Genomic DNA, 23,982 nt, shown 5'->3' on the forward strand with positions numbered 1-23,982 from the left:
CTGAGCCGAAGGCAGTCGCTTAACCAACTGAGCCACCCAGGCGCCCTAATAAAATCTTTTAAAAAAAGAATAGAAAGTATCAGAGTGCATTTGTTTGGGAAAACTTTGGTTTTACTTTCCTAATACGTATGTGTGTACGTATTTTTGTACGAGGTTCCTTCACTGTGATGTCAAATCTGTTTCTTTATGTGGGTCGCGGTAGAAAAGGCTTAAGAGTCTCTGCTCCAGCTCAACTTGGTCCACTTTCTGGGCTCGATCCTCAGGCTGCCCCAGTGTTGGAACCACCGTGTTCTCGGTCACTTCCTTGTGACTAACCCTTTGGATCCGGCATGACTTTTTGGACAATAGTTGAGTATTTTTGGAGAATGCCGCTCTCCCCTCTCTCTGCTCCTTCCACATGCTTGGCTTCCTTAGCCCTACCAGCCCCTGTCGTCTCCTTCCCCAGTCGTCCTTCCCCGTTCCCCTTGTGTTTATGGTCTCAGCCTTGTCAGGAATGTCTGTCCATTTCCTCCCCTCCCTTTGTTCTAAGTTGGATTATTTTGTTTAAAGATGATTTAGAATGCTGTCTCAGAATGTTTTTCTTTTGGAAATGTTGACCTGAAGTACCCAGATTTTTTTTTTTTTTTTTCTGACCATCTGGTTTGATCTCAATAAGACAAGAGAAACAAATTCTAGAATTGCCGCTTAACTTTTTTTTGGTGCTTTCTGTCTTTCATATCTGCCAACGTGTACCAGTGGGTTCTGGAGTCAAAATACTCAAGTTCAGTTCGGGGCTTTGCCACTTTCTAGTTGAGTTTCCTGGGACAAGTTACCTAACTTCTGTGTTTGTTTCCTCATCTTTATTTTTAAAATTTTAATTCTAGTAGAATTAACATATAGTGTTACATTAGTTTCAAGTGTGCAATACAGTGATTAAACAATTCTATACATTACTCAGTGCTCAGAAAGCTACAGGGACTCTAGTTTGTTCATCTTTAAAATAATAATAGTACTGACCCCATAAAGGTGTTCTCAGGACTAAATGAGATAATACACAGAAAAGGACAAGAAGAGCCTGTCACATGCTGTGCACTCAGTCAGTGTAAGCTTTCACTACCTTGTTTGATTCATACAATAGCCTTGTGGAGTAAAATCATGCAAATGTTACTCTCTTTTTGTGAATGAGGAAGCTGTGTGTTTACATGATTTGGACACAGCTTGCAGAGGCCTACCTGAGATCTCTTGTTGAGGCTTCTGTCTAGGATTTCCTAAATATCAGCCAACCAACCCATCGGTCAGTCAGTCCTCCTGTGGTTGTGATTTTCTGCTTTGGCTCTCTAGATTTCCTTGGGAAGTGGAAGGAAAGGATTTTATGCCTGCTTTTTGAAAAACATTGGCTTATTCCATAGCATGTCAGTAAATTTTTTTAATTGCTCTAATATTTCAAGATACCAGGTTTGGGTGTAACAGCTCTAAAACAGAAGGTTCTTTTCTTCAGAGTCATGATTTCAACCATACTTAATTGATATTTTTAAGGTGACACAGGATAAAACAATTTTTAAAAACTGCCTACCTTTGGATTTTAGGGCATTCGAAAGTTCGGTGTGCTGACTCCGTTTTTTTCCACTGGTCTTTTTTTTTTCCTTTAATTTTATTTTATTATGTTATGTTAATCACCATACATTACATCGTTAGTTTTTGATGCAGTGTTCCATGATTCATTGTTTGCATATAACACCCAGTGCTCCATTTAGTACGTGCCTTCTTTAATACCCATCACCAAGCTAACCCGTCCCTCCACCCCCAGCCCCTAGAATCCTCAGTTTGATTCCCAGAGTTCATAGTCTCTCATGGTTCATCTCCCCCTCCAATTTCCTGTGTGTTTACATGATTTGTAACCCTGAAGTACCCAGATTTTTTTTTAAATGTAACATCATTCTTCCCTTCCTGCTATCTTCTTCTTCTTCTTTTTTTTTTTTAACATATAATGTATTATTTGTTTCAGAAGTACAGATCTGTGATTCAACAGTCTTGTACAATTCACAGAGCTCACCATAGCACATACCCTGCCCACTGTCCATCACCCAGCCACCCCATCCCTCCCACCCCCCACCACTCTAGCAACCCTCAGTTTGTTTCCAGAGATTAAGAATTCCTCCTATCAGCGAGGTCATATGATACTTGTCTTTCTCTGATTGACTTATTTCGCTCAGCATAACACCCTCCAGTTCCATCCACGTCATTGTAATTGGCAAGTTCTCATTCCTTTTGATGGCTGCGTAATATTCCATTGTGCATATATACCACATCTTCTTTATCCATTCATCTGTCGATGGACATCTTGGCTCTTTCCACAGTTTGGCTATTGTGGACATTGCTGCTATAAACATCGGGGTGCACGTACCCCTTCGGATCCCTACATTTGTATCTTTGGGGTAAATACCCAGTAGTCCACTGGTCTTTTTATTCCTATATTCCTCATTCTTGAATCTTTTCTCCTCAGCCTTATTTTTGAAATGGAAATGCCCCACCAGATTTTGTTTATTCACATTTCTTAGTGTGTCTGAACTTTCCAGAGAAGCCATAGGAATTAGAGAAATCTGAAGATTTTAACTGTTACCTATGTTCCGACACCCACCATGTTCAAATCTATATGCTTTCTAGCAGAAAAGAAAGATGCCTTTTGTTTACCCACATCCTGTTGCTAGAACCATGTGCAGAATTTTAAGCTATTGATATTGATGCCTTCAATTAACAAGGACCTCCTTAAACCTCTTTGCCTAGCTTGTGTATCATACTGGATTGTCGAATATCCAAGTGTTAGAATTTTATGTGATGTTATCATAGGCTTTTAAATTCATGCATGATTAATAGGTTAAATGTGCAATGTCAAATTTCATTTCTTTGTAAGTTAACATCAGATGGCAAATTATACTACTAAACATTTTGTAATTACTTTTTTTATTAGGCATAAATATTTTGAAGCCGAGGAAGCCATAATAGTTTTGTTTTGAAAGGAGAAATAAAAACTAAACCATTTTTCCTTCTAGATTGGACACATACTTAAATAAAAATCACAAGAAGGGTAATCCATTTAGTAAAGTCTCCAAAGGAAAGCGTCTAGTGATAAATTCTGTTTTAATTCACAGCTCTGAAGGCTATGTTTTGCTTTATTTTGGTGGCAGAATTAAAGAGTTTTGGCCAAAAGTTAAAAAGTCTTTTCTTAGCCTTTGTAGGGAGATGTTTTCTCGACGATCGGTTTTTTTTCCCTGGCACTATTGAGTAAATGGCTCCAGAAAGTACCAGGCAGGTTAATTTTTTTGGTTTTTTTTCTTTTTAGATTTTGGCTGCCAGCCACCGTCAATTTATTCATGTTGCCAAGACCGTGTTTCTAAAGTCTGCCAGAAAGGAAAAGGACCCTTTGTGTAATAGTCTGTTACCTTTTCTCAAAGATCAGCAAAAGTATGCAATCACAATGATGTACACCTGAAACCAAGAGGATACTCTATGTCAATTATACTGTGATGAAAAAAATCAATTTAGTGCTTTTATTTAAGAAAAAATGAACAGTACTGACCCCATTTATGCCTTTTATTGTGTTAGCACTTAGCAAGGGTGTTTCTTTAAAGAAGAAATGTAATATATTTATGGCTTGTGGATGCCTAGGAAATCAAAATATTTTGTCAAGAAAGAAAGAAACTAAATAGTTTCGTCGGAAATTTGGTAAAAAGTACTTGAAACAGACTGTCTTGTGTCTGTGTCTTTAGTCCACTTTATTTTTATCCTCTCTACATTTTTCCCACTTTTTTTCTTTGAAGTAAATTATCAAGCATGACTTTATTCATTTTTATTCTAACTCAGGAGCTTCGCTTTTTATTATTTCATTTATGGTGTGATCATTCAATTTCCAGAGAAAAATAGTGCTGGGTTGTTCACTCCTTTTTGTCTTCTTTCCTTGTTTAAAGATAGTTGATGGGGCGCCTGGGTGGCTCAGTTGGTTGGGCGACTGCCTTCGGCTCAGGTCATGATCCTGGAGTCCCGGGATCGAGTCCCGCATCGGGCTCCCTGCTCAGCAGGGAGTCTGCTTCTCCCTCTGATCCTCTTCTCTCTCGTGCTCTCTATCTCTCATTCTGTCTCTCTCAAATAAATAAATAAAATCTTAAAAAAAAAAAAAGAACATAATGTAAAGGTTTAAAAAAAAAAAAGATAGTTGATGATCAAGGAAGGAAGGAATGCGTGGGTGTTGTCACCAGCGTCATTAAATAATTGTTCCATTCTAGCCTTACATCTGGTTATAGGCATTTATGGTTTTATGTGGTGTGTGTAACAGGTATGTCTGACACAAAAGAAATTAGTGAAAATGTAAAAATTGTCATTTTCTCAACAAAGCTAAACAACTCAAGTCAATCTGAGCACAACAAATTTGAGGTTGAGTGGTAGGTTTTAACTTTGATCTAACAGATTTTCAGCATAATTTGAAGACATGGGTTATAGGTTTGGGGATTTTTTTTTTTTAAACATTGTCATAACATATGCTTTGCTAGGAAAAACACGATATAAAAGAATTGGTCCAGAGTAGGCAGTGATAACTCATCAAAACTTAAAAGCGAGAATCTGGTATCCTTCCCAATTCCATACCTAAGTTGTGAAAAAGATTTATTTATTTTTTTTAAAGCAGTTCTAGGTTCACAGCAAAATTGAGAGGAAGATAAAGAGATTTCCCGTATCCTTCCTGCCCCCACCGAGGTACAGCCTTCCTCACTATCAGTGACCCCCACCCGAGTGGTACATTTATGACCGTTGATGAACCTACACTGACACCTCATCATCACCCCAAGTCCATAGTTTTCATTAGGATTCGCTCTTGGTGTACATTCTACAGGTCCGGACAAATGCGCAGTGACACATAAGCACCCTCTTAGTATCATAGGGGATTTTCACTGTCCTAAAAATCGTCCACTGCCTATTCATCCCTCTTCCGCTCCCAACCCCTTCATCCTCCAACCCTGGCAATCACTGATCTTTCTGCTGTCTCCACAGTTTTGACTTTCCAAGAATTTCATATAGTTTTTAACTCCCTTGGATAAGTACCAAGGAGTGCAATTGCTGGATCACATGTTAATGTATGTTAACTTTTGTAAGAAGCCACCAGACTGTCTTCCAAAGTGGCTGTGCTACTTTGCACTCCCACCAGCCATGAATGAGAGGTCCTGTTGTGGGAGTCCCTTGCCACCATTTGATGTTGCCCCTGTTCTAGATTTTGGCCATCCTCATAGGTGGGTAGTGGTATCTTGTTGTTACATACTTTGCATTTGCTTGAGGACATAGGGTGTGGAGCATTTTTTCATATGTTTATTTGCCATCTGTGTATTTTCTTTGCTGAGAGTTTTGTTAAGGTCTTTGGCTCCTTTTCAGTTGGCTTGTTTATTGTTGAATTTTAAGAGTTCTTTGTATATTTTGAGTATCAGTCCTTGCAGACATTTCCTCCCAGTTCGTGGCTTGCCTTTTCATTCTCTTGACATTGCCTTTTGTAGAACAGAACATTTTAATTTTAATGAAGTCCAGCTTGTCAGTTATGTCTTTCACGGATCGTGCCTTTGGTGTTCTGTCTAAAAAGGCATCACCATACCATGGCCATCTCCATTTTTCTCCTCTATTATCTCCCATGCCTAAATTTTTAGAAGTAAAATTTTTCATCGAAGTATAATGTACGTTCAGAAAACTTCACAAATACCAAGTTTATGTCTTCTTGGAGTTTTACCAAGTGAACACTCACCAAAATCACTACCGAGCTCGAGACAAGAATGTTATCAGCGCTGGGGCGCCTGGGTGGCTCAGTCGGTTGGGTGACTGCCTTCGGCTCAGGTCGTGATCCTGGAGTCCCAGGATCGAGTCCCGCATCGGGCTCCCTGCTCAGCGGGGAGTCTGCTTCTCCCTCTGACCCTCTTCCCTCTCGTGCTCTCTATCTCTCATTCTCTCTCTCTCTCAAATAAATAAAATCTTTAAAAAAAAAAAAAGTTAAAAAAAAAAGAATGTTATCAGCGCTTTACAATCTTCCCTAATGTTTTGCTCTAGTGATTTTCACCCTTGCCCTCTACCACCCAGAAAACATAATTACTATTCTGACTTCTGTTATGATAGGTTAGCTTTATTCTTGAACTTCATAAATAATAGCATTATATAGTGTATACTCTTTTATATTTGGCAACTTTTGCTTTAACTTGTGGAGAGGTTTTTAATAATGGGTTTATTTTCTTGAATAGATAGAAGACTGTTGAGATTATCTATTCTTACGTGAGTTTTGGTAAATTGTATTTTTCATAAGGAAATCTGTCCGTTTCTTCGAAAATGATACATTTTGACCTACAGAAAAAAAAATTTTTAATACCCCTTAGTTATATCTGCAATGTCTGAAGGAGCTCTACTAGTATTTTTTTTCCATTTCTGATTTTGATAATTTGTTCCTTCTCTTTCTCTTTTTCTTTTTTTTTTTTTTAAACAGCGTTGCTGGGGCTTATTAATGTTATTAGTGTTTTTGAAGAACAGGATTTGTTAAATTTACTTATTTATTGGATGCTTTCTATTTAATAGATTTCTTCCCTTTGTTATCTTTTTTTCCCTCTCCTGTTTATGCGGATGGAGTGGGGATTAATTTGCTGCTTTTCTTTCAGATATCTTGAGATGGATACTTAGATAATTAGTTTCCAGCTTTTTTCAATTAACATAAGTATTTAGGACTATAGATTTCACTCTAAGCATGGCTCTAATTGTATCCCTAAAATGTTGATATCATAGTTTTAAAAAACTTAAATAGTATTTTTTGGACGCCTGGGTGGCTCAGTCGGTTAAGCGTCTGCCTTCGGCTCAGATCATGGTCTCAGGGTCCCGGGATCGAGCACCACATCGGGCTCCCTGTTCAGCGGGGAGCCTGCTTCTCCCTCTGCTGCTCCCCCTGCTTGTGCTCTCTCTCTCTCTCTCTGACAAATAAATAAAATCTTTTAAAAAAAAATCAATAAATACAATTTAAATAAAAATATTTTTAAGATTTCCATTGTGATTTTTCTTTTGGGGGAGCTCATTTGTTATTTGGAAATGCATTGCTTATGTTCTAATGATTTGGGGATTTTCAGATTCTCTTTTTGCTACAATTCCTATATTAATTGCATATAGTGGTAGCAGTTGGAGAATATGCTTTGTGTAATTTCACAGCAGTTAAGGAACATCCTCTATATTACTTGTTGAGACTTGCTTTTTGGCTCAGCCTATTGTCACTTTTGGTAAGTAAAGGCTCCACGTGTACTTTGAAGACATATGTTCTTCAGTTATTACGTGTAGTGTTTTAAATATATCAGACATTTTTTTATTGTGTTCTTGATATCATCTGTGTCTTTATGCCCTTTTTTGTCTGTTTTATCATCTGACAGAGTTGTGTTTAAAAACCTCCCACTGTTGCGAGGTAGCGCGCACACACACACACACACACATATAATGTATATAATATATGTATTTTCCTTTTGTTACCATTAGATTTACTTTATACATTTTGAGATTGTTATACAGATTTAAAATCATTACATCTTCTTCGTTAATGAAATGTCTCACTTATCTCTTTGCCTCTTAAAATCTAACTTGTCTTACGTTGTTGCAGATATACCAATTTTCTTTTGGTTAGTGTTTGCAGCATATATTTTTTTACATGCTTTTAGGTTCACTTCTGAACACATGTATTTCTAACTGTTTCTTGAAAGCACCTGATAATTTTGTGTAGATAATCCATTTTTGACTTGTTTTGAGTATTTAGTCAGTACATTTACATTTTTTTCAAAATTATCAGGATTTATTAATTTTTTAAATTTTATTATGTTAATCACCATACAGTATATCGTTCATTTTTGATGCAGTGTTCCATGATTCACTGTTTGTGCATAACACCCAGTGCTCCACGCAGAACGTGCCCTCTTTAATACCCGTCACCAGGCTAACCCATCCCCCCACCCCCCTCCCCTCTAGAACCCTCAGTTTGTTTCTCGGAGTCCATCGTCTCTCATGGTTCGTCTCCTCCTCCGATTTCCCCCCCTTCATTTTTCCCTTCCTACTATCTTTTTTTTTCTTTTAACATATAACATATTGTTTGTTTCAGAGGTACAAGTCTGTTAATGTAATTATTGATTTATTTTTATGGCAATCTACTATGTGTCTGTTTTCTTTTTTCCTCATTTTTTCTTTGTTCTTTTTTCCTCCTTTTCTGCCTTTTGGATTAATTACATTTCTAAAATGACACCCTTTTCCCTGTGTCCCCATTAACTTACTAGTGGTACATTCTTTTACAAGAATCTATCAGCTAAACATCAGGCCTGCCCGTCTTTGTAATTAATGATACAGATTAGCATATTCACATCTCTAGAAATATTCACATAAACAAACCTGTTTGACATCATTTAATCCAGCGATTTTCAAACTTATTTGGGAAATGATATGAGGAGGTTAATAGGGGTTCTCAGAACCCCCACCGTCCTTGGGGAGACACCCAACTAGAGGTTTAGTGCTCTACCTCTACTCTAACTACTACACTAGGTATTTCTTGATGAACTTTGATAAAATGTGTAGGGAATGTGGGGTTATATAATAGGGCAGCAACCAGCATGGTAGTTCCGTATCAGTGCATGGAGTTTGAGAATCAGTCTAGGAGACCATATGGTTAATATTGTTTCAGGAACCTTCCCAGGAACATGCCCCTGGAAAGGTGATAACTCACATGTAGCAGGAAGTTGGTTGAATGACCTATAGGAAGAGCGTACATTCATGTATTACTTATTTCTCCCAGTGAACAGTCTACACTCGTTGCAATCCTTGAGTGAGTAAGCTGGTGTTCACAGTCTCCCAGTCTGGTCATTAAATTTAGAGACTCTCTGGTTTTCAATACTGTGATTTTTCAAGTTACAAAACCTACCTTTAAGAAGTTAAACACACTCTGATGCTTTGTCTGAGGTTGTTAGCCATAAGCTAATTAAGTATTGGAATCCATGTGCTAAAAGCGAAGCTCTTATCTGAAGAGTTAACATTATACCGTTTTCTTGACAATAATTAAGTAGCATGCATCTGCTCACCCAGAAGAGTGATGAACTCATTAAGACACAGGTTAAAAAGAAGCAATTATATCACTCTTCCTAAGAGTATTTGCATTTGAAATAGGACTATAGAGGAGAGGGTAACACTTAAGTCCAAAGAAAAACATCTCTAATGGTAAAGTTTTTGTATTGTTATGCTTAATTAAACAATCTTTCTTTTCTCCTATCCTTTAGGTAGGACAGAAAAAAAGGAGGTGTGATGGTAGATAATTAGAAAATAAAGTCTGACATTAGAAAAAAATGATCACTTAAGTTGGAATCAAATTTAAGTTAATTTTCAGGCATTATAAAACAAATGCAATTCTGAGAAGTTGAACATTCTAATCTTTTTTTTTTCCTTTCTCAGGTGTGTCCTCTTTAAGTATTCAATTTGCCAAACTCCCAAAGGGATTAAAGCATTTAAATTTATCTAAAACCTCATTATCACCTAAAGGTACAGTATGTGTTATTTACTTTATGTCTGTAATATTTCTGCTACACCATGCTACTTTAAATAGTTAGAAGTATTACTCAGTTATGTGTCTGCATATGTATTACGGTACTCTGAGGGTTATACAATGAAGAAGTGATATAATTGGAATTCTGGTTGTCTAAAGTGAGATGCTTTCAGAGTAGAGCATAATTATGTAATACGTTATTTAACTTTCTGACTTGGGGTCGAGGAGTGCTTACCTGTGCTCCCCCCCCCCCCGCCCGCCCGCCCCTGTCACACACACAGTCACATGGATGGTCTCCTGCACAGAGAACTGGTGCACCTAACTGCCCAGTCTCTATCCTGCTCTGGAAATTGCCTTTCCTTCCCCAGGGTCTTTTCTGACTCCACTCACCCTTCTCTCATGTATCTGGTTGTCCAGTAAACCCTGTCCATTCTGTCATTGTGTTTTCACATCAGCACCCCTATAACACTTGAAATATCCCTGCGTGCGTTGTGCCTTTGTACATCCTTTGTATTCTGCTTGGAAAGTCTTTCTTTCATCCTGTAGGGTGAAACCTGCCTTCTTCCCCTCCTTCGTGTTTCTCTTTCCTGTGTGCGTGTCTCCTTGACTACTCACACCAAACACTTCCCGTTTGGTCACCAGATGTGTGGCGGTTTTTCCTCACACCCAGCAGTTCCCTGTGACACCAGCTGGGTGTCCCACAATTTCACAAAATTCTCACACTCTCTACCCGAAGACAGTGTCAGATCCCACAGGTTAAAGGCTCAGTCCCACAAGACTACTCCCAACCCTCCTTGATACTCCAGTTGCAAGCCTAGGTTGTTGGAGGTTCCAAAGACCTCGCCTTGGGTTTGGTTAATTTGCTAGAGCGGCTCGCAGAACTCAGGGAAACACTTAGGTTTGCTAGTTTATTAAAGGATATGATAAAGGGCACAGATGAACAGCCAGGTGAAGAGATACATAAGACAAAGTGTGGGACGGTCTTGAGCGCGGGAGCGCCTGTCCCTGTGGAGCTGGGGTGCGTCGCCCTCCTGGTGTGGATGCGTTTGCCAGCCTGGAAACTCCCCGAAACCTGTGCTATTGGGAGTTTATGGAGGCTTCTCACATAGGCATGATCAATTATTAACTCAGTCTCCAGCCCTTCTCCTCTTCCCGGAGAACGGGGGTGGGAGGTAGCTGAAGATTTCAAGCTTCTAATCATGGCTTGGTCTCTCTGGTGACCAGCCCCATCCAGGAGCGCACCTAGAGTCACCTCATTAGAACAAAAGATGTCCCCAGTGCTCTTATTACTTCAGAAATTACAAGGGTTTAGAGAACTCTGTGCTAGGAATGGGGAGCAGAGACCAATATATATATATATTTTCTAGTATCTCACATCTCCCCTTATATATATTCTTGGAGAGCTTCAGTTTATTTTATAAAACACTCATTTGTGGGGCACCTGGGTGGCTCAGTCAGTTAAGTGTCTGTCTCCGGCTCAGGTCATGATCTCAGGGCCCTGGGATCGCGCCCTGCATCGGGCTCCCTGCTCAGCAGGGTGTCTGCTTCTCCCTCTGCCCCTCTCCCCTGCTTCTGCGTGTGCACGCTCTCAAATAAATAAATAAAATCTTAAAAAAATAAAAAACCTCATTTGTGATCGGCTCTTCTGAGACATCTTCCCTATTCCTGAGACCTCAGTAGAATCGAGCACTCTTTCCTCTGTGTTAGTTCTTGATCACATTATTACTTATGGATCTAATGCTACTGTATAAATACTGTTTCCGTCCTGGAGGGGCGCTGTCCTTGCCTCTCTCATCTCCATCTCTCCAGCAGTGGCACGGTGCCTGGACCACTGTCGTGTTTGAGGGCCTGAGTGTCCGTTCTCAAGCAGACTGCCTAGGACTGAGTCCTGATTTTTTTCACCGAATATGAACATGCCTTTATTAGGTCTTGGTTCCTCACTTACATCATATGTAAGATGGAATTAACTGACTACCTCGGGGCGCCTGGGTGGCTCCGTCGGTTAGGCGTCTGACTCTTGATTTTGGCTCAGGTCATGATGTCACGGGTTGTAGGATCAAGCCCCTCGTCGGGACCCACACTCAGCACGGCGTCTCCTTACTGTTCTCCCTCTGCTCCTCCCCTGCTCATGCTCTCTCTCTCTCAAATAAAATCTTTAGGAAGAAAAAAAAAAAAGGAGTATCTAGCTCATCAGAGGTGGTGAGACAAAGTGAGTTAATATACAAACAGTGCACTTTGGGGCACAGAGGCCTCACGACCGTCACCATCATCATCTTGCTCTGCCATGTGTGTGCTTTTACTTCGTCCTGGGACAACCTGTGCCCCTCCCCCAGACCTGGTGAATTCCTGCCCCTGCTGTGAGACTGAACTCCCGTCTCCCTTCCTCCTTGAAGCCCTCTCTCACCCCACCCTGCACAAGTCGATGCTTCTTTCTCTCTGTTCTACTGCACTTTGCAAATTCCTCTGTTGTAGTGTGTTTCCCGTTGTGTGTTGATTGTGTCCTAGCCTGAGAGCTTCTGGATGGTAAGGGCTGTGCCTCAGTTGTCGCTGCGTCCCTGGCACCTGGCACGTTGTGGGTCCCTACTGTGTGTGTCACGGGTGAGCGGGTGCACAAGCAAAGTGGTCCCTCAGTGATGTCATAGCCATCCAATCCTGCTTTATCCCCACCATACAATTACCCTAAGAGTGATTTGAAATTGGGGTTATTTCTGTAAGTCCCATGATTTTATGTGCAGACGTTTAGGTTTAGGCCTTCCAGGGACTGTTCAAAGGGGGCAAATGTGCCCGGGAGTCGGTGTTTTTTGTCCATGTGCCGGAATCCGTCCACAGATCTTAAAGCTAAGTGTCATCCGGTGATGTTACCACTCCCCTACTCTAGCAAATCAGTTTTATAGAAACCTTTTTCTGATGATTATCAATGCATCGTATATTTATGGTAAAGATTTAGAAGATACTGAAAAGCATAAATAAGAAGCCACGGTTAACTCGTTACGCCAGAACCACACCGTTAGGAGACCACCCCTGCTGGCAGCCTGGCCCCCATCCTTCCACAGGGTTTCTGTCTGTATGTACTTTCTCTATATGCCCACGTCCAGACACACATGCATAGATGGTATTACGAGATGCTTGCCGTTTCATGAACTTTTCCCCCTGCGTTGTATGTTGTGATCCTCTGTGACCGCAAACACGTGATTCCTCCCAGTGGCTGCATGCTGTTCCAGCGTGTGGAACAAGCCCCACAATTGATGTGAATGGCCTGTTATTGTACATTTGTGTGGTTTCTAATTCTTCAATAATGCAAACGATGCTAACATGACTTCTGAATGTAATTATTGCTCATTTGTTGCTTTCTTATTTAGGATAAATTTCTCTAAGTACTACATTGCTAAATCAAAAAGGTCATGCATTTTTTTAAAGCTTTCTTTTCATATTTATTGTCCTGTTGTCCTCCAAGTTGTTTGTACAAATCTCCACATTCCCACCGCCCTCAGATGGTATCTTCCTTTTTCATTGTTTATCAAGCATATAAGCCAAAGTGTGCTGATTTTTTTAAAAAGATTTATTTATTTATTTTGGAGAGAGAGAATGCATGAGTGGGGAGAGGACCAGAGAGAGAGAATCTTTAAGTAGACTTCCTGCTGAATGGGGAGCCCAGCGTGAGGCTCGATCTCACAACCATGAGATCGTGACCTGAGCTGAAACCAAGAGTCAGACGGTTAACCGACTAAGCCTCAAAGTGTTCTGATATTTTAATTTTAGTTTCTTCACTTTTTGCTTAGGTGAATTCTCTCCCCCCCTCACCCCCGACACCCTCCCATTTCTTAGTCATTTGTCTTTCTTTTGGAGGAAGTTGCTAGTTTCCATCCTTTGTTACCTCTCTGTTTGCCATGTTAATCTTCTTTCTGAATTTCTGTATGTTCCCTGCATACTAAAAGTATTAATCATTTATCATGTGCTCCATAGGTATAACTTTTTAAAATTTGTTTTTTGTTGAGATATAATTGACACACAACATTATATTAGTTTCAGGTGTACGACATCATGATTTGATACCTACATACTGTGTAATGATCACCACCATAAGTCTAGTTAACATCTGTTCCACACACAGTTCCAGTTTCTTTTACCCTGTGATGAGAACTTTTTTTTTTTTTTAATGTTTTATTTATTTATTCATGAGAGTCAGAGAGAGAGAGAGAGAGGCAGAGGCAGAGGGAGAAGCAAGCTCCCCGCCTAGCAGGGAGCCCGATGCGGGACTCGATCCCAGGACCCTGGGATCATGACCCGAGCCGAAGGCAGACGCTTAACCATCTGAGCCACCCAGGTGCCCCTGTGATGAGAACTTTTGAGATCTACTCTTCGCAGCTTTCAAATACACAGTACAGTATTAACTGTCATCATCGTACTACATGGTCCAACCCTTTTTTTATGATAGAGGTGTTTAAAAAAAAAAACAAAACTTGAATTTGTTTATTTTAATTTATTTGTTCATGACTGTGAGACAAATAGAGGGATGTGGCGATCATTTATCCTCCCAAGGACAAGTGTCTGGCCTGGGGTACCTCTTTGCCGCCAGTCACTATGTCCCCATCCCTCCAGGTGTCGTGAGGGTGGGAGGTCCCCCAGGCAGAGCAGAGGTCCTCAGCTTTCTCGTGAGTGAGGACAGACCCATGTTCCCCATGCCCTTCACAGATAAAGGTCTTCACGCCACGTTTATCTTTTCTCTGCCATAAAGTTTGTGTACCTTAGTATGTGTGTTTTGAGAATTAATATTGTTTAATGATACTCTGACCCAAAGAATTTTAAGCTGCCCTTTCTAAGAGATGTATGTGTTGAAATGTTGAATTTTTTTTTTTTTATAAAAAAGAGGATTTCTTAAAGGATTTCATTATTCTTGCAGATTTTCTTGTAGTATCTGAAAGGTTTGAAGATTCACAGTAACTCAGATTACACTGCAGTTTTAATCTTTTGCTGAATTTGACTAACATTTGCATTTTAGTTCTACGAAAACATGTGTATTCATGGCTCCATAATTCAAGACAGATTTTTTTTTTTTTTAAATCCTGCCGTGACATCCCCACTGTCTCCAAATACTCTTTCTCTTCCTCAGATGTTAGCTAGATGATAGTTTTCTGGATTTCTAGTAAATATCCTGCTGGTTGCCAGATTATGTCAATGCAGGGCCATCTGGTACCACCTTTTTCCAGCTGTAAACACTCCAATAATAAATACGAAGAATGGTCAAAATCACTAGACAGCCAGAATCGGGAACGGCACGTAAATCCATGTTTAGTTTGGGTTCTAAGAACCCTGATTTTTTCCCATCCTATATTTTTGTAATTTCCTGCTATTAGTGTGCCTATTAACGTAGGCCTCACGTGGATGTGGGCTCAAGAGGTGGGGAGGAAGTCCTTCATTCTGTTTTAGTAGCATGAAGCTGAGCTGAGAATATAATTCTCTCCTGATTCTGTTTAGATGTTGGCCAACTGCCAAGCGCCCACACTTGTCAAGGAGCCTTTTCCTGTCAAGACTAATTTGACCTTCTAATTTTGGAATTTTTTTTTATTGAGTTTCGTTCTTCCTCACTAAGGAAGTGATTTTACACATGATTTTCTTGATGAGAGACCGTCTGGTATTCTCCATGCTTGGTACTCAATTATTCCATTACAAATAGTACTACTAACAACAGTACACATGAAAGAAGTTGGTCACTTAAGCAATCATAGATGTTACCTCCAGAAATTAACCTTCTATGGGCCATTGCAAGTTCCTTTTATCTAGCATAATTAATCAAATCTCCACCTCCTTCATTGCCAAGCTCCTGTTTTTTTACCTCTTTGAAAGAACCGACCTCTCTGGATTATGCTTATTTGACTGTGTCTCTCATTGCACTAGCTTTTCGAGGGTAACATAGTATTCCCTGGGTCTCAGAAGCCCATGCCTGGTGGACAGTTGGTCTGAGATAAACTTTTGTTGCAGTGAATAAATATTCCTTGAGGAGCGCTGATTTTTTCATGCTGGAATTTACTTAGTTTCCTTCTTGATGGTCTTTGAACTTTTCAAGGGCAATGAATGGGCCTCCTTTACATTTATTTCCCAATCCCCAGCATTTTATAAACATTTTATGAGCACTTAACAAATGTTGAATTGATAGCCAAGAACTTCTTCCTGGTATTTAACTAAAATATTTTTCACTCTCCACTTCTGTCTCTTCTCTGTCTGCAACACCCAGAGGCACAGTCACCTCTGAGAAATGGCTCAGTCATCTTTATCAGACACATACATACTGCAGTTGGTTTTGTAACCCCCCAAAGCTGGAGGATGAGATAATAACCCTTTCACCAGTCCATGCACCAAACATTCGGGCGCCTGGGTGGCTTAGTTGGTTAAGCGGCTGCCTTCGGCTCGGGTCATGATTCCAGGGTCCTGGGATCGAGCCCCACGTCGGGCTCCCTGCTCAGCGGGGAGTCTGCTTCTCCCTCTGCCTCTGCCTCTCCCCCTGCTTGTGCTCTCTCTCTGTCAAATAAAGAAATAAAGAAAAATCTTAAAAAAAAAAAAAATTCTAAACTTAGAGCAGAGACCTGCTCCAGGGCAGGGCTGTCCTTGGGACCCTCTGCTCTTTTCTTGGAGTGCCTTGCTTCATCCTGCTGCTGTGACCAATTCTATCTCCCACTGGCAGGCCCTACCCCCATCCCTTATCCCGGGGAAGGTCTATGCAAGTGTGGACCAAAGCCCCCTTTCCTGTGTCCCTGTAGGGTGCTCAAGACAGGCTGGGATTTTTAAGAATTTTACTGAGAAAAAAAAAATTTATGAACGTATATCCAGTTTAGAAATCGCCATATTTCCAAAATATACAAACTGAAACTGTGAACTGTAGAAACATGAAGAGCTTTGCTGTGTCCCCTATCCCTGTTACCCTAAGAATGAGCATCAGTGCCATCGTGGATATTGACCTCTTCAAATCCTGGTGAGCAGCCAGACTCTCTGGGCCCCCATTTTGTAGTGCCCACCTTCTGGAGTCTCTCCTTCCCCCGTGGAGAGAAGTGGCTTGCGGAGGGCCCACCAACAGCCATGCCTCCGTGACTGTTAACCCCCGTAGAGAAAGAACGTGGCTCTCGCCTCACAGAACGCTCTTGCCCTCCTCATGTATTTATTCTTTGTTTTTTGAGGTGGTAATAACCCATTCAGTTCAGTTCAGTTGACCTTGACTCGAGCCGTTTATGTTACATGTGTAAATAGTGTATAGAGTGTCAATTATCCGTTTTTCCTTTGGATTGCTTCTTATATTGTATACGGATCATGTTCTCAGTCTTTGTAAAAATCCATTTCCCTCTGGATTCTGCCTTGAGTGTGATATATTAGGTAGAACAGTTATCTGACTCCTATATTAACTTCTAAGCACTTGAAGTAGTGAGAAGTGCCTGAAGGCGCACCTGCATCACTTAAATCCCGTACATTAAGTCAGGAACACCAAGCAGAATTAAGAGAAAGACGGAAATGGCCAGTTAGACTTGCGTGCATCCTTGCGTGCATCCTTCTAGGACTTTCAAGTCAGATCCTTTCCATCCACATCAGAAGTGGAGCAGAATAAAACCAATTCTGTCTCTTTCTCCTACTCAGTGAGATGGCTGTGTCCGTGACTCCCCCGTTCTCCCTGAGGGGAGGTCAAAAGAAGACAGTCCTACCTTTGGGGACGGTACTTGTGGCTAACCTCAGTCCTGCAATTTGACGGGGTCATTTATAGACACTCCCAAACCCCCTTTTGTTTCCTGGAGTGGAAATTGAGCTGGATCTTCTTCATGTTGCAGGGGTGAATAGCCTTTCTCAGTCACTCAGTGCCAACCCGTTGACTGCCACCACCCTTACCCATCTCGACCTCTCAGGGAACGTCCTTCGCGGAGACGACCTCTCGGTAAGTTTCCCTTTCCTCACAGTCATGTTCAAAGGCGCTGTATTCCATAAGCCTGGCATAATTTGCAAACATGGCTTTCCTCAGCTCCCCTTATCATGATACTTTCAGATCATTTAGTTAGTTATGAGCTTAGGATGTGTTTTAGAGAAAAAGCCCAGAGCCGTCCTTAATTAAATGTAGTTTAGCACATAGATGTTTTCCCCTGTTAACTGAATGTTGCTAAAGTGTGAATTCTTTTTGGAAACACTTTTTTTTTTCTAAAGGACCTTTCTTTCCCCTTCATTCTAAGCATCATCGGACCTCTTAAAATTGCCTGATAAGAGAGATTAGAAATGTAAATCGAATGACTTCATCATTAAATAATATTGTTAAGAGGACAGGTTTTTTTTTTTTTTTTTTTTTTAATAGTTTGCAATTGAAAGAGGATATTGCGATAAAGTCCAGTCCTGTATTCCATGAATACGGTAGGGAGAGGGAAGGGTTGGGAGTACACTGGGGCCACTCTTCAAATACGTTCGAGTTTGATGGCAAAAAGTTTCCCCTCAGTGAAAAGATTTTTCGTGCAGCTGAATCAGTAATATAAATGTTTGGCAGATCATATTGGTACAATGAATTAGGTGTGATCTCATGTCAGATTTGGTGAGTTGTCCTCTCTGGTCACCATGATAGAATTTAGAAGGAATGCTCCCTTACCATGTAGAGCCTACAACCAGTGTGCGTCTTCTAAGGACCTTCATGTGTGTCCTACCTCTTTATGGGGGTGTAAACCATTGTGAAATTGAGTCCCATTTCTCTTATGTTTTACTTTCCCTGTAAGGCAGGGAATACTGCCACAGGCCTTTTTGTAGGATTTCTTCCCTCTCTCTGATGCTTGAACCCATTTTAAGCAATCCTGTTTCCTGGTGTGCCGTGACTTTTTCAATGCATTGCCCCATGTTAGCTATCACCTTCAGTGATGATTCATAAATCTGCTCCCTCCCAAGATGAAACCAGGAGTCCGATGGGAAACCACTAAGACATTACGGTGGCAAACTAGAGAAATAGAGGGATAAAAGAGGAGCCCAAAGATTAAATAATAAGACTCTGCCAACATAGGGGCATTCATAGTCACTTAAGGTAGATAGCAAAGTAGCCCAGGAGTGGGTCTGAGGGTGGCCAAGGGTGGGTTTTGTTCCGGCTTGCCTCTGGGGAAAGAGAAGTGGAACCGTGAGGCCTGCGTGAGTGGGCTCCCAGCCCTGGACAGGTTCTGGGAGGTTCTGGGAGCTCTGCAGCAGGTGCTGGGAGGGGCTTACCCGGCCCCTGCCTTCAGGGCCAGCCGCCTAGCTGGACCTGCCTCTTTGGCGGGGTGTTGGCCAAGTAGGGTCTTGTCACCAATTGAGGGTGATTAGAGCTCCCCCAGCTGGTGGCCAAGAGGAAAACCACATGCCAGGCAAAGCCGGAGAGATGCAGCGCTCTTTACGGAAGTGAGAGCAAATTATTTTTCTGGATCAGAACTTCTCATAATCCACTCTGTTGTGTGTGTCTAGTTATTCTCAAGTATTTACGGGCTAATCTTTTGCTTTTCTGAATTCCTTGGTAGAGAGGATTTTGCTCAAGCACGATAGAGCTAAGCCACTGCCCTGTGAGTCTTTGCTAAGGATGAGGACATCTCGGTGTAAGCTTGTTTGGTTTTGCAAGGATCTGGTGGCATCCAGAGAAGCCAAGGAGAATTTAGCTATTTTCCTGGTGGCAGGAGCTTGAACTCGGTTTGTTATTGGTGGACCCTAGCAGTTGCTACTCAGGGCAAGTAGAGAAGAACAGAGGACTCTTACATGTATTGTTTTGATGGCCTTGCACAGGAATAAGGGAGAGTTTAGGCATTGTGACCCTTTGAAACCTGACGTGTCTGAACTATGTATGAGATTTAAAAAAAAAAACCTAAACTAGTAGTGCCATCAGACCCTTTCTTGTTAGATTTTGGAAGTAACTAAGGATAGAAAAAATCATTGTCTTGGGTGGAAGAAAGTGTAGCCCAAGACCATCTCATGGTTCAAATTCAAATTAGTGGATCTTTGAGCACTTTCAAAAGTGATTAGCATTTTTATAGGGTGAGTGCTATTCAGGTGGTATTTTAATCTCAGCAGTTAAAATTAATTAGCATTGCTCCAAAATTATAAAAATGGAGCTAATCAGGAAAACTAAGTCATGTGTAACAAAGGGGGGTTTGGCAGCCAGGAGTTCATTTGGCCTTTTTTTTTTTTTTTTAACTCAAACATAATTTTATTTTAAATATTCTTTGGAACTTTGCTCTCGGGGAAAGCCATGGAATGACATGAAATTCTGCTCATCCTCTTGGGAAGATTAGAGAATGGTTATGGGAGGATTTGGGCAACTTCTTTGTAAAATATTAACGTGTGTGTGTGCTTCCAGATCCTAATGTGTTTGTTTTTTGTTTTTTATTTCAAGTACATGTACAGTTTTTTGGCCCAGCCAAATGCCATTGCTCATCTGGATTTATCCAATACAGAATGTTCCCTGGACATGGTAATGTTTTTTTGATACTGTGCTGGGGGTGTCAAACCAGCCATTTAGGGGTGATAGAGGGAGGGTTTTCTCTCTAATAAAATGTTCTCTTAGGCCTTGAAATATTGGAAACTAAGAGTGCTTTCTCTCGTTCTCAGGTCTGCGCGGCTCTTCTCCGGGGATGCCTCCAATATTTAGCTGTGCTCAATCTCTCCAGAGCTGTCTTTTCTCACCGGTATGGCTTTATACCTGCCACCATTGTCATCTAGGAGTGTCTTCCTCCCAGAGAAGGTTGTGGTGATCTGAAAACAGAACGATAAAGGATGCATGTTGTGCATGAAGGGAGGTGGCCTTAAATGATAATCTGTGAATACAAGGCCTTGAAAGTGCAAGTTTTTGTTGTATTTTTTCACTGCAGTATGATGGATGTTCTTAGCAATCACCCCAGCCTGCTATGTGAACTGTCTAGAAACTGCTTGTCCCATGGGGATAGGTACTCTCTCTTAATATAGTAAAAGCTCTTTTAGAAGGGACTTCTCAACAATGAACGTGGAAGCAACTATAAACTCCCTCTGGGGAGCAGAGAGTATGGCCGGTCCCAAACTCATGGATTTTTTTTTATAAGACTGATTTATTTATTTTAGAGAGAGAGAGTGCAGGAGGGAGGGGCAGAGAGAGAGGGAGAGAGAGAATCTCAAGCAGACTCTATGCTGAGCATGGAGCCTGACACAGGGCTTGAGCCCACGACCGTGAAATCATGACCTGAGCCATAATCATGAGTCAGCCGCTTAAGTGACTGAGCCACCCAGGTGCCCCCAGATTCATGAATATTAATGTGTAGAATTGTAGGGCCAGCCTGAGCACCTCACTTCTACCTTCCTGACTTAGAATTGTTTGCAGTGTAGGGTGTTAGATTAGAAACAGCAAGTATTCACAAACAGCCGCTACTTAGAATGGAGGGAAAAGAAGGAAAAGTTATCAAAAGTATATGGGTTATAAGGCGCCTGGGTGGCTCAGTCATTAAGTGTCTGCCTTCAGCTCAGGTCATGGGATTGAGCCCTGCATCGGGCTCCCTGCTCAGCGGGAAGCCTGCTTCTCCCTCTCCCGCTCCCCCTGCTTGTGTTCCCTCTCTTGCTGTCTCTCTCTCTGTCAAATAAATAAAATCTTAAAAAAAAAAAAAAGTACATGGGTTATTACCTGTGAAATTCTCAGACCATCTAATGCATTAATACAACACTTAGCACTCATAATGATGACCATAATCATAAACCATATTTTTATCATTATGTGCTTTTTAATAATAGGGAGAGTTGCTGACTACTAGAAATACCTCCCTTTTAATAAGTTACCATTTTGAAAGCTTTGTATATTCAAAGGGATAACCCTCACTTGTTTGGAAAATTTGCTTGTTCAGCCTGCTTTATTTGACAGTTGTGCCTCACAAATAAATTATTCTATATTTTAAAGTGTAGTCGGTCCATTACTTCAACAGTGAAGTAAATCTTTACAGGAGCAAAAATATGCCACAAGCACCTCAACAGAATAAGACACGGTCAGAGAGTGAAGCGTTTATAATGGTGGGAGAAGTTGAGGGTTTTCTATGACACTATTTCGAGGGCCTTCAATGCATTGATTGAAACTACCCAGTCACCTCATGTATTTGAAAGCTTTTTAAGAAGCCATGCTTTGGGGGAAGCTGTGATGGATGGAGCAGCTGAATTGGGAAGATGATGTCATAAAAGATAGAAATTTTCACATAATCAGCTTTTTTGGGTTCATATACTATGAATTCTGTGATGAATGGTCTTTTTTTTTTTTTTTAAGATTATTAGAGAGAGCACGCATGCACGTGGGTGGTGGGATGGGCAGAGGGAGAGGGAGATAAACAGACTCCCCACTGAGCATGGAGCCTGATGCGGGGCTCGATCCCAGGACCCTGAGATCATGACCTGAGCTGAAATCAAGAATTGGCCGCTTAACTGACTGAGCCACCCAGGCGCCTTCTCTGTGATGACTGGTCTTCAGTAGAGCTGTTAAGCTTACAGAGCAGGACTGTACTAACAAATCAGCTTGTCATCCAAATGAGAGGTTATGATTAAATACCCAGCAACGTACCTAGATACAATCCTAGCAAGCCCTTAGTGATTATCTTGAAATTGATGCATTTACACTGAGCTGTGGACTGTCAGCCGGGCTGTTCATACTTTTGTTCCTAAGTGTGTCGGTCAGGATAGGTTAGGTTGCTCTGTAGTAACAAATGGTCCTCCCTCCCCACCCCCATCTCCATGGCTTTCAGCAGTGGTAGTCTTGTGACATGTCCCTTATGGGCTGGCCACATTGCCTTTAATCTGAAAGGCAGATCTCTAGCCACGTTGCAGAGGAAAAAGAGTCACATCTCATACTGGCTGGTGCAGCTTCTCTCTGGAAGTCACACACATCACTTCTGTCTGATGTGATGTCCCCTTGGCCAAAGGGACTTGCATGGCCATGCCTGCCAGCAGTAGGGGGATGAAGCATCATCCTCTCACAGAAAGGGGCAGTGAATACTTGGAAACATTGGTACAGTAGATACCTAGACAAAGTAGTAGGAGGAGAATTACATTCAGAGAGTATTTTTTTTTTAAGATTTTATTTATTTGAGAGAGAGAGAGCGCATGAGTGGAGGGTGGAGGAGCAGAGGGAGAGGGAGAAGCAGGCTCCGCACTGAGCAGGGAGCCCGATGCAGGGCTGGATCCCAGGACCCCGGGATTATGACCTGAGCCAAAGGCAGAGGCTTAACCAACTGAGCCAGCCAGGTGCCCCTTCAGAGAGTATTTTAACAACATTTGTTCATCAGAACTGAACAGGAGTATTCAAGCTTATATTGTTTCACTATTTGGAGCCAGAGTTCATTGGAGACATCTAATATATATTGTACCAGAATTCTCTTTCCTCTTAAATTTATTTTCAACCTCTTAGAGATTCTGGTTGCTTAGGTAGTTATTCTCAGGTAGCCTAAAATTATCTTGTTTAAAACCTTTTTCTGGGGCGCCTGGGTGGCTCAGAGGGTTAAGCCTCTGCCTTCGGCTCAGGTCATGATCCCAGAGTCCTGGGATGAAGCCCCACATCGGGCTCCCTGCTCAGCAGAGAGCCTGTTTCTCCCTCTGCCTCTGCACCTCTCTCTCCCCTCATGCTCTCTCTCTCTCTCTCTCTTTCTGTCTCAAATGAATTAAAAAAAAAATTTTTTTTAAAACCTTTTTCTAACAGGTTTTCCTGGACCTCTGTATAAGAAATATTGTTGAATGTTATGTGGGTGAGCTAGTCTCTAGCCTGGCCTCTGCCCTGAGACTCTGAATCCGCCCACAGAGTATAAATAACTACCATTAAATGAGTGTTTACTCTCCGTCAGGCTGAGTGCTTCACGCATGTGGACTTAATCCTGCCATCACTTCTATAGCAGATAGAACAAAACAAGCTTAGGGTTCACATTCCAACTTTGACTCTGGGCTCTTGTTTCCCTAAAGCCCTCCTAGTGTGGCGTTGACTCTACTTTCTTTTTGAAATGTAGGATTTCTGCCCGTAACAACAAGGGCACATATTTGCAGTTACTAGCCATCTCTTTGGAGTTTTGTCTTTTTTTGAATATTTGGCCTAAAATGATTAGATTTGCCCTATGGATGTAGGAGCTGATCAGGATTTTTGCTGCCCAGGCTTCATGCCAGTCAGACTTTCTGTGTTGTTCCTGAGTTTGCCATTAGGTCACATCTTGTTGCATCTGAGACAGGCCATGTCTAAGAGTTTTGCCAAGTGCACGTAACGATCCTTAGTATTCAGTGCCACTCAGAGGGAAAGCTCATTAAATTGTGAGAAATAGACATCCTCTTTGACCTCCCAGTTTCTTAAAAATTAAAACAAGGAGATCTGTGGGTAAAACACACTTTGAGATCATTGGCTACAAAGAATGGCAGTGGTTTTAAGGACTTAAATGAAATGTCTTAACTTCTCTTGCATTGTTCCTTTGATGGTATTGGATTTATTTAGCTTC

The 23,982-nt window shown here is 41.3% G+C and overlaps 1 protein-coding gene across 1 annotated transcript in view; it reads left to right on the top strand.

The window, feature by feature from the left end:
* The window catches only part of CARMIL1 (capping protein regulator and myosin 1 linker 1), a 318,183-nt gene that overhangs the window by 166,541 nt on the left and 127,660 nt on the right, over positions 1-23,982 (top strand). The window contains exons 12-15 of the mRNA XM_025890957.2: positions 9,454-9,540; positions 17,353-17,456; positions 19,902-19,979; positions 20,117-20,193. Coding sequence (XP_025746742.1) covers positions 9,454-9,540; positions 17,353-17,456; positions 19,902-19,979; positions 20,117-20,193 — 346 coding nt within the window. The remainder of the gene's footprint in view (positions 1-9,453; positions 9,541-17,352; positions 17,457-19,901; positions 19,980-20,116; positions 20,194-23,982) is intronic.

This window comes from Callorhinus ursinus, unplaced genomic scaffold (genome assembly GCF_003265705.2).
Source record: "Callorhinus ursinus isolate GAN/ISIS: 27379988/994484 unplaced genomic scaffold, GSC_fseal_2.0 scaffold26, whole genome shotgun sequence".
Lineage (NCBI taxonomy): Eukaryota > Metazoa > Chordata > Mammalia > Carnivora > Otariidae > Callorhinus > Callorhinus ursinus.